The 16517-nt window shown below is 29.7% G+C and overlaps 1 protein-coding gene across 19 annotated transcripts in view; it reads left to right on the top strand.

Moving 5' to 3' along the window:
* LOC106783661 (glutamate-gated chloride channel) overlaps positions 1 to 16517 on the top strand; it is an 83361-nt gene that overhangs the window by 44007 nt on the left and 22837 nt on the right. For 13 of the 19 annotated variants that reach the window (XM_014742386.1, XM_014742389.1, XM_014742387.1 and 10 more), the window contains 5 exons: positions 4425 to 4577; positions 11792 to 11856; positions 13210 to 13430; positions 15104 to 15186; positions 15748 to 15888. In XM_014742386.1, the coding sequence (XP_014597872.1) occupies positions 4425 to 4577; positions 11792 to 11856; positions 13210 to 13430; positions 15104 to 15186; positions 15748 to 15888 (663 nt within the window). The remainder of the gene's footprint in view (positions 1 to 4424; positions 4578 to 11791; positions 11857 to 13209; positions 13431 to 15103; positions 15187 to 15747; positions 15889 to 16517) is intronic. The other 6 variants (XM_014742397.1, XM_014742402.1, XM_014742401.1 and 3 more) reach the window with 1 other exon arrangement.

The following is a 16517-nucleotide window of genomic DNA, read 5'->3' as shown; positions in this document are numbered from 1 at the left end:
GGATATACGGACGTTGTTAAATTCGCCTAATTTCTTCTTAATACTCGTTGAATGCTTTATTTAAAATATTGTTTTATATAAAAAAAGGTTTATATTATATATATATAATTTCAGTAAGAATAGAATATAACGAGAAAATAAATCAATATTATTGGAGAATGAATTAGTTTATAAAGTTAAATAAAAAGAAATAAATTATTTATAATAATTCTCAAATGTTATATATAAAATAATATTATAATTACATTAATAAAATAATTTGTGTGCTAATTATTTTCAAACGAAATAGAGAAAACAAAAAAAAAGGAAAGAAGATAAAATTTCATTGAAATTCCACAAGAAAATGATCTCTAATTTAAATGAAGTTTCTCCGCGTTCATCTTTATCGTTTAATTATTAAACGAAGAGTATCTCTCCCTCGTTAATATATTTCGTTATAAACGAGTTAATTTCGACGAACAAGGACAAGCTGTCGGTATTGTGTTCTACGTTTATCGAGTCTCTCTCATCGATCGACAAAGAGCGGCACGTAGGAAATACCAACTCTAGCAAAGCTATTCGCGTTATAAACGGAAAAGCTTGTTTTAACGCGATGGAAAAGCAACCGACGCGATTCATCGGCGTACGCATTATTTCACCAGAGTTTAAACGGATAGTTAGGTGAATATGCACTCTTCGTTTTCTGTGGTAGCTTTTATCGTTTAACTTTTTCCCTCATTTGGACAATAATTTCCAACGAGAGGATAATTAGTAACATATCATTGAATTATTGTATATCGTATTTTGTGTTAAAAGTCATTTATTTGTTGGAACACATAAGGTTACTCATTAAATTTATATCAAGGGAATTCCTTAGTTTATATTTTCTATGTCAATGGTTGAGATGTGTGCAAATTTGATATAAATATTTATTAAATCAAATTATTATTTCTATTAATTGGATTTAACTTTTATAAAAATACAAAATTTGTCGAATATTTTACAATTATATTTTTATATTATCATAATTTGCACGCACACCGTATATAAGAAAAATATTAAAAAATAAAATAATATTAGAGAAAATAATAGAAAATAAAGTTTATTCCGATTTTGGTTACACTCGTATTCGATTTTACGTTCGAAAGCTTAAACGAGCATTTCGCTAGGGGAAAAAAGCTTTTATCAGATATCCTCTGTTAAATGGAAACAAGTGTGATAAGCGGACGTACTACTAGCAGCAGTATCAGCCAATAGCAACAGCAGCTAGCAACAATAACAATAACAGCAGCCAACAGCAAGCAACAGCTTCTAGCTATCGCTCGTAGAAAAAGCTCAGGAGACTTATTAGGCACTTTGCGAATTAGTTGTTTATATTTATTTCGAGCACTTCGGCTTCATCGAACACACGCGCAGCATTTTCGATTGTCTCGAAACGATTGCTGTTTTAAAAACGGCATCGTTCTCTGCTTTCTCGGTAGGAGAGAGGCTTTTTTTTCTATTTTTTCCTTCTTTTTTTTTCCTTTATTATCTCGTTAATATTAAAAGCTAATCGTGAAGCGCTAGCCAATTTGTACTATTTAAAAATTCAATATTTCCAATGCAGCTGTGTGTCGATTCTCAACTTTCTTCTTAAAATTGCTTATTCTTCTTCTTCTTCTTCTATTTCTTTTCGTTGAATAAAATCTTCGATAAAACTTTGGAGCTTTTAAACGTATTCTTTCAGTTGTTGTCATGAAATTTATTAAATGATGCAGAGCAGTAGTTAGCATTTTTTATTTTTTCCATGCAGAAATGATCTAGTAGCTTCATATTTGAAATTATCCAAGTTGTATTATGAAATATTGTGATTACATGGAATATAAATATCAGGAACGGTAAGACGTATTTAATATAGGAATAACGTAAATCGAGAAAAGCTCGGTTTTATAAACTTTAATAGAGAAAAAAAAAGAAACAGAGAGAACAAAATGTATGAAAGAAAAAGAACAAAAAAATGAATGAAAGAAAGAGAGAGAGAGAGAAAGAAAGAAAAATAAAGAGAAATAAAGTATGAGTGAATGAGTGAGTGAGAGAGAGAGAGAGAGAGAGAGAGAGAGAGAGAGAGAGAGATAGAAAGAGAGATCTGAAAGAGGCTTTTATATTTCTTCTTCGATAACTTTCCTCGGCGTAGTTCAACACAAAGCTGACTCCTTGATGTCTGCATCGGCAAGTTGATTAATCGTGAGAGAAGAAATTACGAGAAGAGAAAGCTTCGTGGTTAGATCATTAAGCCGTAAACTTATTCTGCGACACGGAGCCGCAAGCTTTTCTTCTATTTCTGTAATCTTCTATCTAACTATTATATCCATATATATGTATATCTATGTACATATAAATAATGTATGCAGTAGGTGCACATTTATGTATCTACTCACGTACATCTACGAGAGTCACGATCCAGTCTTATAATAATCGAACTAAAGTTACGTGCTTATGCAATCTTGCGAAGATCAATTAAGATGCTTTGCTAATTGGCCTACTCACTTTATTCTTTTATTATTCTTTTATTATACTTTTCTTTTCTTTTTTTTCTTTTATTTAATCTTGCATTGTCTTTTTTTCTTCCTTTAATCTACGTTAAACTCTATCCATTTGAACTGAATTCTTCGGTTGGTCAAAAAAAAAAGAAAAAGGAAAAGAAAAGAATAAAAGCTTTGTATAATACTTACCTTTAGAGAAATTACATTTAAATAAAATATACACGATGACGTTTCCGTATACTACTTTTTCTTCTTCTTCTTATCGTAGATTATTTTTTTTTTTTTATTTTTCTCTATTCGAAATTATATTTCCAAAGGAAAAAAATTTCGATAAAATGTCGCGCATAATATATTGATCCGATAAAATGACGGATTTGAAATTCTCTTCGATCTCTCGAGTAAAGTGAATTTTGTGTATGCGAAAGAGAGAAAGATAGAAAGAGAGAGAGAGAGAGAGAGAGAGAGAGAGATAGCACGAAAGAGGAAAATATTGACAAGTTCTTGCCAAATCTGTAGATATCGTGAGCGCGTGCATCTGTAAAGCAGTGTGCCAACAGCATGGCTACAATCGGCTGAATAGATTCATGCCAATGGCATTCGCAAGCCAATGGATGCCAAGAGTGACACGCATATACTGGGATTTGTGTATCATTCTTCTTCTTCTACTAACATAACTTTTTTTCAATTTCTTAGCCCGCCCTCGAGATTATTCGTATTTATTACTTCGAAATATTTCTCATGAAAATATCTATTATTCATTTGTGTAATCTCGAACTGATTTTAATGATTATTCCATTTTGATTTCATTCTTTCTTTTTTTTCTTCTTTTTCAAATCTAAATTGATATCGAATTTAATACGAGAATGGTTAAAAGAAGAGAAACAAACAAAATAATATAATATCAGGAATAGATAGGAAAATGTGGAAATAGGAGGACGATCTTGTCGCTTAAACAAAAGTTCTTATTTTCATGTGAAAATAAATAAGGAAAATGAAATTATATATTTAAAAAACGAATAATTATTTTAACTTATTAAAGTTATTGGCCAATATCGACGAAAAATTTTCGAACAAATAGCAATTATCTTTCGTATAATTCTATTTGGTATGATAATGAATCGTTTTTCTGTGGATCGTAAAGTTAGAAAGAAATTTATGAAAGAAAATGTTCCTCTAAATAATCAATTTTAGAGATAGGAAAAAGTAATATAACTTGGTAGTTTGAATTCAGTGTCTTGTGTTAATAAAATACTTTAATCTTATACGCGAGGGTCGTAAAAAAAAGCGAGTGCAATGACGAGGATAAGAAAAACTCTTTCGTCGATAAGAAAGGGTGAAAAATAATAAATAAATAAATAAATAGAAAAATATAAGGATGGGACGTGGGCAAAGGTTGTATGGTGTTTCGGCGACTGGTAACCAACCCCCTTTCGATCGTGATCACTCTAAATACACACTCGATACTCTATAACGCAATATACTACGACAAACCCTTCACCCCCCACCCTCACCCCACCCCTTTGCAACACTTCTCCACCCTCATCACTCTTAATCGTTTTGCGAATCACCAGCCCAATCACTCTAACAAAAGGGCAATATACAGAGAGAATCAATTGATGTCTGTTTAATAATCGATGCTTAGAGAATAAATAAAATCAAATCAAATATAGAAAGCAAAAAGTGTATTAAATATATATCAAATGAATATATTATATATATATATATATATAGTCCCGACAAAATTATATATACCCAAAAGATATATAAGATAAAAGATATGGAAAGAATAAAAATTGGAAGCACACAAACACAATTTGAATAAAAATCAAAATAAAAATAAAAGCAAACAAACAAACATAACAAAAAAAAGAAGGTATAATAAAAAAAGGATGAGACGTGGGCAAGGGCTGTTGGGTGTTACAGATGCGGATTTCTGCTGCGGAATGCAATGGCCTGGTGACACCACCGGCCTGGCAAACCGGTCGTCGACCTTCTCTAACGACCCCAAGAACCAGAACAAGAACCAGAACAATATCCACTACACGCCGCACCAACACCTTCGCACTCACCTTCGCGGTCCGTCCTTCAGCTTTTGCTTCGTAACCTCGTCTATATAGAAATAATAATGACGGTTGTTTCGGTTTTAGCCAAACTAACTTCTTCTTCTTCTTCTTCTTCTTCTTCTTCTTCTTCTTCTACTACTACTAACTATTGTTATTATTATTATTACTACTACTACTACTATTACTTTTACTATTACTACTACACAACAACAACAACTACTACTACTACTACTACTAACTACTTACTACTTACTACTACTTACTACTTACAACTACTTTGGTCGACTAGCTAGCTCATTCGGTATTCTAGATGGCCTGACACGATTCCCACTTAATTATCGTACCTCTCTCGCCCGCGGATTTCTCTATCTTAACGGATATAATTAACGCCTAGTCGCTTCGTGATAATTAGAGAGATTCGTCGTCTTCGTCATCGTTGTCATCTCTAGTACCCCTCTCTCTCTCTATCTCTCTTTCTCAACAACACCGAGTGTAATGAGAGACTCTTACCATTTTTGCGTTACGATAACGACCGAGAATGAAATATCACGTTTCAAGAATTTACCAGTCCGTCTTCTATCCTTTTGCTTTTTCTAAATCGAACAAAATACGATCTCTCCTTAGAATCGAATTAATTTTAGGTAACGAGTATATATGTTTTATTATAGGGTTCGTTATAAAAAAGGAAAAAGAAAGAAAGAAGTGTTCACCTTAAAAAAGATAAATCTGGAATTATATTATCGCAAATAATTGTTGCATAATTATTTTCTAAATGTAAAAGAATCGTTAAGAAAAATATTTATTTGTAATACACGCGCGATATATTCATTTAATGATTTATATTCGGTAACATATAACAAATCTTGTTTATTTATTCAATTGTCATAATTATTAAAACATATACACATGCATATATTAAAATTATCATTATATAAATTAACATAATAATAATCTCTGAAATGAATAAACTTGAAAATTATCAAATATATTAATATTAAATAATATTAGGCATAATAATATTATCATACATTGATCGCATTTAATCTCATTAATTATATCCTTTAAAAAATAGATCACTTCTTTTAGTGTACCCTATATATAAATATAATATATATACATATACGTAACACACACACATCTGTGTGTGTATCCTAATCGAATAATTGAAGTTAAATCGTACAAAATGAATTTCCTTTAACGGTACAAAAAGGGAAAGATTTAAATTATAAACGCGTCAGATATTTTCATGTTAGTATTGTATGTATGTCTGTGTATGTGTACATCTTTATTCTCTATATTCGCGTGTCCTCTCGTGTATGCCCTATGATACTACACCCACGCACACAAATTAATGTGCACGGTCGAAGAAACACGGCGAGATCTAATCGACTATAATAATTAGGTGCCATTCTCCAATCGTCAGTCAAGCTACTGAATGGGCTGTGCGACGACCTTTCATACGAGGGTTCGTAGGTCGATCGATGCAAGCCACGAGCTATCCAACCCCCCACACCCCCCACACCCCCCTTCACCAACCTACACCCTTAAACCCTTATACCCCTTTCATCCCTTCCTATTTAACCACGATTATACGATTTATGTCGAGCTTCTTCTTTCTTCTTGTTCTTTCCTTCTTTTCTATTTCGTTTTTTGTATTATTTCTTTCTTTCTTTCTCTTTCTTGTTTTTCTTTTTGTCTTATTCAATTTTTTTTTTCTACGGTTTTGATAAAACAAATAGTTTTAATCAAACCAATATTATTAGCCGTTTATTACGTTAACGAGCGAATCAATTAACGAATGTTAATATAATATACCAAATTAATAAATTATACCAAAATTATCAAAAGAAAATGGAAGAGGAAATCGTGTTACGCTCGACCACGAACTTCGTAATATGAATTTTTTTTCTTTTCATCGAAAGAAAAAAAAATTCAAGAAGAACAACAACAACAACAACGATAACAACAACAACAGAAAAACAAGAAGGGAAAAAACTATTTACCCGTTTAAAATACTCGTCAAATGCACCACTTTGCACCACGTTAATAAACAATTCTACTATCACGTTCGTAATATATTATACTATACACACACACACTCACACACACACTCACACAAAATATATATAATTAAATGACCGGAGGATTGACGGTGTGTGGTGAGCTTGGTGTTTATAACTGTAGAAGTGTCTATATAACATTTTCTGGAGATATTAACACACGCACACACGCATAATTAAACACGTAACACAAAAAAAAAAAACAAAAAAAAAAAATGGAAATACGGCTGTCTGTCTTGTTTGTTTTTTTCCGTAGGTCTCTCTCTGTGAATTTTCTTATATTTGTATTTCTCTCTGTGTGTGGGTGGTGTAATGCGCGCGCGCGCGTGTGTGTGTGTCTCTTTCTCTTTGTTAGTTTGTAATAATCGTCGAATCACATCTTCCCTCTCCACTCATTTAATCAATCAATCAATCAATCAATCAATCAATTACTTTTACATCTTTTATCAATCCCTCGACGCTGCTTATATCACAGTTTTAATCGATTTGAATTCATCTTCTTCTATCATTCGCCATTTTGGATTCAAAGGGAGGAGGAGAAGAAGAAGAAAAAGAAAGAGGAAGGATAAAATATCAAAATGCCAATTCATTTTTCTCTTCTCTCCTTCGTATTAATCTTTCACCACAATACAATAAAATATTATTTCTCTTTCCCGTATATTTAAATCGTTTGAACTAGCTAGACGTAAAAAAAATAATCCATCTGACATTTTACGCATTCATACAACGATTTATATGTATTTGTATTTTTTTTTTTTGGTCTTTTCTCTATCATCAACGATGTTCATTATTCATCGTTTATCGAGATTACTCGTATATATTTATTAGATATTTTGTTATATATTTTTTATTCTAGGTTTTTGACTTTGTTTTCTAATTCACCATATTCACATATTCATTTGGCGTTTGCTTTTATCGATGAATATACATAATATATGTGTAAATATAATATATAAAACTATTATCAAATATTGCTAGACTCACAACGAGGAGATCGGTCGTTCGATGATATTTTTGTTTTTCTTCTTTTTTTTTTTGCGTGCATAACTAATAGAATAAAAATGCGTTTACGTTAAAAATTTAAATCACAAATGTTTATTCCAACTTTGAATCGTTCATAATTTTTCTTCGACACATATTTATATACACAATCAATTGATAAATATCGCAAGTACACATGCATTAATTGCATTTATCGATATGAAATAAAATAATGTACTTGGGGAATAGAAAAGATAATGCATTCGCGATAAAATTATAATAGCGAATAATGAAATCACATTTGTTTTTGTCCTCTGACATTTCTTTCTAACTTCAATCAAAAACAGAGCAGATCAATGGCTTATTACGATTTTTCAAAATACCTCAGAAACTAATCGCTTTTCAATTAAAATGTTTTTATTAAATTTCCATCATTATAAAAAAGAAAAAAGAACACGATAGTTTAAAATTTCATAAAAAAATATACGCCCTTAAAATAGTATAATATAATATTTTTCTGAGCATTTTTACGAAACTAAAAAAAATCATGAAAATATTTAAATTAACAATTTTTATTTTACAATAAATATAATTAATATTTAACTTTCACACACATTACAAAAATCTAATATCATTTATACATATATAATATATATATATATACATGACACAAAATTATTATAATATAAGATTTAACAAAAAAAATTCTATTTAATTTTCATAAAATTTGTCGAACAATATATGACCGAAAAAAAAGAATGAGAAAAATAATATCATTAAAACATCATACTAACATGAGATAAGAAAAAACGAATCAGAGAAATCGTTCAACGAATTTTAGAAACGTCACGTTTCATTCGTTCAATATGAAAACGCGCCGTGAGAATAAGTCAATAATAGTCTTATTAAATCTTCTTATCCTTCATTGATGGGAAAAAATATGAAAGGGATGTTTAGAGTTGAAGTAAGGGTAGTTATCGAATTAAACTCGTTCGCGTTTCCCCAATAGAAATATAAAAGTTGAAGGAGACGATCGTGTGCCACGATTTGATGGTATGTACTATATCTTGAAGTCAAGGTATTCTTCGAGCTTATTGTTAGTACTTGACGGACGCATCGATCGATCTCTCTATCTATCTATCCATCTCTCTCCTTCTCTTTTCTCTTCTCTCAAAGCCTAACCCTTCCCCTTTTTACCCCGTTCATTATTTATTTTATACCAGAGACCTCTTATCGGGACTCGGCGCCAACCGCAATGTTTATCCCACTACAAACACCAATCGATTCTTTATCCCTGATAGTTTCACACATACACGTATATACACACTTACAACCCTTACACATTTTACATTTTCATTTCTTTCTTTGTTTCTTTTTTTTTTTTTTATCTCTTTGTCAGTCTCTTTCAGAAGGGAATCTTTTTTACAAAGTAACCGATCAGAATATACGACAATTAATTCTAATAATAAGTCAAAAAAAAAAAAATAAGCTTCGAAGAAAATTTCATTCGTAATTTGTAAGTTTTACTTTTTTTTTTTTTTCGAAATAAAATAGTAATTTTTAATGAATTTTATTCTAAGATATTAAGCTTTTTAGTAATTGAAATTTCTGATCGTTTACTTTGGTTGGAGATGAAAAGAAATAATATGTTAAAAGTTAGCATACATCAGTTACAAGAAGAAGGTATACGAGATAAAAAGAACACTTGTCATGTACATCTCGTCATCCATTCATCATGGTCGTGATCCTTCATCTTTTTCGTTTCTCTCTTATGTATCTCATTCTTCACCGACGACATCCGTTTTTCCTTGAGCAACCAACCATTTTTTTCTCTGTAAGTCTCCGATCGTGAGAGAATTTTGTCACGTTCGCTTTTTCACAAAAAGCCGTGGTATTCAAAATTGTTGGTGGTTTGGGACTTGAGTTCATTAATTTTTGCATGCATCCGTCCACTTGTTGTCTGTACGAATCGTTCCAAAAGTTTCTGTCGTTAATATATAGAAATTGTTATGCAAAATCTAGTGTCGTTTATATATATAAGTATTTATATATATATATATAACATACACATACAATATTATACAAATTCGTAACATAAAGAAATGTATTGCTTGATATACATGATGAATCTCTCTTAACATGATGACTTTTCAAATAACTTTTAAATTATTCGTTGTACGAAAAAAATGTTTCAAACTAAAGTTCCATGTTACATACTGTGCTTTAATTCGTTTTTTGTTATCTAACTTTTTAATTGAGATATTGGGCTCACCTATGGTTTTTTTAGATACGAATATTTTTTTTCTAATTCGGATTAATAATCAAATTTTTGGTTAAAAAGATATTTCGGACATTCTAATTAAAAAACTGAAGGTAATTCTAATATTTTAATAAAAAAACAAATTAGAACACTTTATATAAACATTTAGATATCGTGCAACTTTTGTTTGATACATTTTTATTTCGTACAACGAATAACTTACGTGTTATTTAAGGAATCGCGTCATGTTACAAGACTCACCCTGTATATAACGCGAATTATCTCATTGTTTAAATGAAATAAATTATCCCGGTGTTTTTATTTCTTTTTTTTTCTTTTTTTTTTTTTTGTATTCTCCCCAATATAATTACAACGCAGTACAAATTTGAATAATAAAACAAACAGCACGTTATTACTCGTTCGTTACACTTCACGACGATATATATTTTAGACATATTATACGTTAGTTTTGTATAGCGCTCGTATATTTACATTGTTATAAATATTTATATTACTCGGAGTTATGTGTTACACAAAATATTGTTCAAAATGTTTCTCTCTAATAATGATATTTATTACCTACACACGAGATTTTAGCGCGAATTATCGCGATTAGTTAATTTGTTTGTCGGGAAATAAATAGATAGACAATTAGATAGAGATAGATTAATAAATATAATTAGAACTCGCTCGGCCAATCAGGACAAAGGATCGAGATATCACATCCGAGTTCTAATCAACGAGATCGTTGATAAATTCGTCGAATGGGTACACTTTACTTTTTTTTTTCTTTTTACAAAATGACAAAACTTTTTCTTACAATATATCCGAAAAAAGAAATCGACAAATGTGAACATTAATAAGAGAAAAAAAAAAACGAAACGAAAGAAATTGCAAAATTTAAAATTCGAATCTTTTTGTTTTTTCATTGACAACTTAATAAACGAAAGGAAAATAAAATAAAAAGACAGAAAAAAAGGGAAAGAAAAGATATTTTTAAAAAACAAAATTCGAAAAAAAAAAAAAAAAGAAAAGGGCAGCATGTGCACAGCATGGCTCAAAAACAGCTTCCGCCAGTAACAGCATTAACAGCTTAAGCCAGCGTAATACCTTGCTTACAAGTTTTTAAGCGCGCTGAACTCAAAGGAGATAAAAAAAAGGAACAAAAAAAAAAAAAAGGAGAGAAAAAAATATATATATATGTAAATATAAAATTTAAATAAGAAGAAAAAAAAAAAAAAGGAGGAAAAGATAACCAAAAAAAAAAATAATAAAAGAAAGAAGAAAGAAAAAGTAAGAAAGAAGGAAGGAAGGAAGGAAAGAAAGAGGAAGGGTGGGAGGGAGGTAAAAAAAAAAGAAAAGAAGGAAGGAAGGAGGAGAAAAAAAACATCGATACAGCAGCCTTATGATCGCCTTGTAAATCCTATAAATCGGAGTTTAATGGCGATCGTAGAGACTCTGACGTCGATCGATTTTACGTGTTCACGATGTTACCTCCAACTAATCGGATTTTCGGTCAATAATTAATGACCTAACGCACAATCCGGATTATTTGAAATCTTGATTTTGTTCTTTTACATATATACTCGGTGAGCCAAGAGTTTGTTAAACAATTTTACAAATTTTTTAACACACTTTTTGTGGGGACTAATTTTTTCATTCAAATCAGAAAGAAATAATCAGATCTTTGGTTTAATGGGATCTGAAAAAAAGAGAAGAAAAAAAAAAAAATAAATTGTCTAAACACGGGCTTAGAAACAAAGAAAAGTACACTTTTGTCAAGCTTTGTGTGTATGCGATATTATTTAGAATTTCAAAAGTAGAGAATAGCGGATAAGTAGGAGGTAAATCAATCGTGAACAAGGAAATAACAATAAAAAAAATACGATAGTACATTTTGATTTCATCAATTTGTTTCTGTTTCAGGAACCTTGACCGTCAACGTGAGCGTGTTGCTGCTGAGCCTGGCCTCACCCGACGAATCCAGTCTGGTAAACTGGAACTCTTTTAGCTTTTTCGAGATCGTCTTTCCAAAAAATAAAAAGAAACGAAGGAAATATTCGGAAATAAAACGTGAAAGGGGTTCTCTTTTAATCACGCACAATAATGTATATTAATCGATAATTCGTTTTATAAATTAGATCAAATAAAATTGTATGTACATACATAAATGACCGAAAAAATTGAGGATGCAACAATCTTGTCAAATGTATTCAGTCGTTTCTCTTTCGTTACTTAAGATATTGTTCGGTAAAGCTTGCAAAGAGAAAGATTTTTTAATGTGATTTTGATGTATTGTTTAAACTTTGTAATATTGTTATACCAAGTGACCCCCATATTTAATAAGACACTTCATAAAAGCCATTAATTTGATAGCGAATAACATTAGAACGAATCATCCTTTTTTTTTCATTTTTTTATTTAACACAACTAATATGGATATGATGTGAAAATCATTTCTTAACGGAAAACTTTAAATCAAAGTTGTTTATCCATTTCATCCTAATATACCTGTTACTTATTTATTCACGCGTTTCTTTTTTTTTCTTTTTTCCACTAAAGATGAGCTCGATGAGATACAGAAATAGAGCATGGGGAACGTCCATAAAATAAAAATTGCCTTTGCATGCGAGACAGTTCTTGACTATAGAAAAATATGTTCGGGAGTGGCCTTGCACGAACATAAGTTGTTCGCGCCGTTATTTGTTACGAAGTTTTTCTCGCGATAACTTTTATAGAACGCGACAGTCAAGTAGTACTTCTTGCATCGGTTGCAAAGGCCAACCGTTCTGTGAATATGTAATGAATTTCAAAGATTTCTATCCTCTGTGTGTATCTGTCCTACGTATAGTATGTATGTGTGAAAAAGAGAAAGAGAAAGTATGATCAAATTGTTCATTTTCCTTTTTTATTTTCAAATCGTCAAACTTTATATATTTGTCTTCAAAGCAATTTGAAAAAAGAAAAAGATAAATAACATTTACGTGATTTTTATATAATTCAACAAAATTTACATTTATAGAACCCATATAAAGTTCGAATAAATTTCTAAAGAAAATATCGTAAACATTTTGAATGAAAATTATTAATCACAATAAATTTGACAAATTGTTTCTCTTTATATAAGATAAACAAAAAAACATTGGATATTATTTTAAGAAAGAAATCTTGAAAAATATTCTTATATCAAATTGACGATCTCGATACAAGCAAAGAACATGAAAAATGGAAGGAGATCAGATGGTATTCAAAAAAAAAAAAACAAAAAAAAAAGAATAAGAAATGCATTTTCTTATTATAACTGTCTCCTATTTCTCTATCTTTTTTCTTTTTTTTTTTTTCAGAAATACGAAGTGGAGTTCCTGTTGCAGCAACAGTGGTTCGATCCGCGGTTGCGTTATAGCAACAGATCGCGATACGAATTCCTTAATGCGATACACCATTACGACAAAATCTGGCTACCGGATACGTATTTTATAATGCACGGCGATTTTAAAGATCCCCTTATACCGGTTCACTTCGCTTTGCGAATATACCGCAATGGCACCGTCAACTATCTTATGCGGTATTTGTCTCTATTATTTATCCTTATTTTTTTAATTCTTATTTCTGTTGTATTCAAAAGATACAAAATAAAATCAAATGAAAAATATATCAACAATTATCAAAAGTTTCGAATAAACACAATTATTATCTCGTACTTATATAAAAATGTATCATGAATTGTTCATTTAAAAGACACAATTTATTATATTGGTATAAGATAATTATACAATACGTAAATTAAATATTATTACATTATGAATTTTGCATAAGAAAATGATTAAATATACTGTGATATAAAATAATAATAATTATTATTATTATTATACTTATGTACTTATATATTAATTTTGATTTCAAAAGAAAAGAAAAAACATATTTATGGAGCATTCGAAACTTTTGACCAAGACTGTAGGTTTATACCATAAAGCACCCTTAACACTCGTGTGTGTATATGTAATCGTGCACATACTCGAGCAATTTTCTTATAATACGCTTTGCTAACAATAGAAGTCGTTCATATATATATATATATATACATATATATACATATATATATAAGTATTACATATACTTTCAGGTATATCCCATTTGTTTTACTTTGAAACGTAAACTATTATACAAGGGAGCGTTTATTTAACGAACGAGTTTACTTATTTTCCCACGTGCCTTTTATTCCAGCCAATACACCCACTATTATATTAAGGTTAAAATTGAAAAGATAATTAACGATAATGTCGATAATAATTTATTTATTAATGACGTAATGTCGATAAAAGTGTCTGTAAAAATTACGATGACAGTATGTTAACTTCGTTGAAAACGAATGATTCGTTATCACATTCATTTTATATCAAACATTTGACATTTTTTACGATTGGTGAGAAAATCACATTGTCGTAGAGTTTGTGGAATCCATTCACACATATAGAGAAAAATACGTTAGAAAGTTTGTCTGGAGAGAGAGAGAGAGAGAGTTTTACCTTCTTGACGTATCGTCATAAATCAACGACGAAGATTGGAAGTAAGCGTTAAGGGAATTGCTTGAAATAAAAACGATACATGTGTGTACACTTTATTTTTTTTTGCTTTTACTATTATATGAAAGATTTTCAAAATATGACGTGTTTCGTATTTGATAAATAATATATAACAATTGTTAATTAAAAAATTTAAATTTGAGAATATATATATATATGATTGTTTAATATAACATTTTATTTCACTATTAACTTTTATGAAATATTGTATGAAAAATGATGTAGAATTTTCTCACCGAACGTATATTATTAGCTCGGTGTTAACTTATTAGAATATCATTAATAATATATTGCTTTTTTATAATAGTATGATATATAAAAATGGTTAACGAGTAAGTTAGAAATTTTTTATCGAAATTTCAGTAAGTATTGACATTTGTTGTACTCAAAATTCTAGACAAAATGTTACCATTCTTTTTATATTTATGATTTTACTAAAAATTTGTAAAAAAATATCGATAATTTTCTACTAAATATGTCAAAAAAAGAAAAAATAATTAACTAACGTTATTCTATCCTTCAAAATCATAATATAAAATTTCGATATTAATCATTAACCAATTCAATGCATACAAATATATAAATATGTAAATATATAAATCAATCAAGAAAGTAAAAATATTATTTACAAATAATTGCTATAAATGATTTACAGGCGTCATCTAATCCTATCCTGCCAGGGTAGACTCAATATCTTCCCATTCGACGACCCACTGTGTTCATTCGCTATCGAGAGCAGTGAGTAATCAAAACAAAAAAACACATCATTATAATTATATTATTCAATGCACTATCTTTTTCTTCGAAATTCTACGTTTGATTGATTCATTATCAGGTTGTCATTTATGAAAGTTTATTCAAATTCTAATTGTTTATATATATATACATGATTTTTTTCAAATTCTAATTGTTTATATATACATGATTTTTTTTTTTTTTACTAGATTACAATATTCATTTTTTACTAGATTACAATATTCATTTTTTACTAGATTACAATATTCATTTTTTACAATTAATTAACACTCATTTAAAATATATCTAATACAATACTGTACTCTATGACAGATCCTAAGCCGGTAATTGTAAGAAATAAAATGATCGGGTATTTCATAAATAATAGTAAAAAATTAACCCCCAAAATTTGCGGAAAATCGTCTCGAGTTGCTGATTCGTCACAGCGAACAAAAAGGTTTCGAATGCAAAGTGTTAATATAATGTAATTTAATGACACGAAATGACAATTATACACATTTGTTCAATTACTTTTTGAGCAAATTTTTTTTTTAATCTTCGCAGTATCGTACGAGCAGACAGCGATCACGTACGTTTGGAAGAACGACGAGGGTACGTTACGAAAAAGTCCGAGCCTGACATCATTGAACGCTTACCTCATTAAGAACCAGACAATCACGTGTCCGATTAAAGTAAGCTGGCGAGGTGAGTCTTATAAAAAAAAAAAAAAAGAAAAATAAACAAAACAAGAAAAAAGAAATAATTTACGATCGTGATATAGTTTAAATAATCTCCAGGAATTATTTTATTATTTTCACATTGATACTATTATTATATTATTATCTAATTTTTCAAGTTTTCTCTCTCTCTCTCTCTCTTTCTCTCTCGGTTTCTCCCTCTCTCTCTCCATCTCTCTTTCTCTCTTTCTCTCTTTCTCTCTCTCTCTCTCTTTCCTTTTTTTCCTACATTTTGTTTCCTTTTTTTTCCTATTCTTTTGTTTTATACCTATACGTATATGCAAAGTGTCCTATAACTGATGGTACAACCAAGTAAAAGGTGATTTTGCATAAAAAACTAATGTTAGTTGAAATTGTACACTTGATGCAGTTTTACTATCTTACTCTGGGATATTTCGGAGAGTATTTTTGTGCTTTTTAATATATTATATTTTCTAACATTGTCAATATGATAATATCTTTCGTATCAGTTTTTACTCTTATGCTTATCTAACAAAACTTTTAGTTTCCATTTAGTTGTAAGCCCAATCAAATGTACTCGTAATATATATATATCGTAATAACTTCGTATAGCATACATTATACGAAGTTATACGA

The sequence above is a fragment of the Polistes canadensis genome, unplaced genomic scaffold (genome assembly GCF_001313835.1).
Source record: "Polistes canadensis isolate GaletaPanama2010 unplaced genomic scaffold, ASM131383v1 scaffold_24, whole genome shotgun sequence".
Classification (NCBI taxonomy): Eukaryota; Metazoa; Arthropoda; class Insecta; order Hymenoptera; family Vespidae; genus Polistes; species Polistes canadensis.
This window is presented reverse-complemented; position numbering and strand designations above follow the sequence as displayed.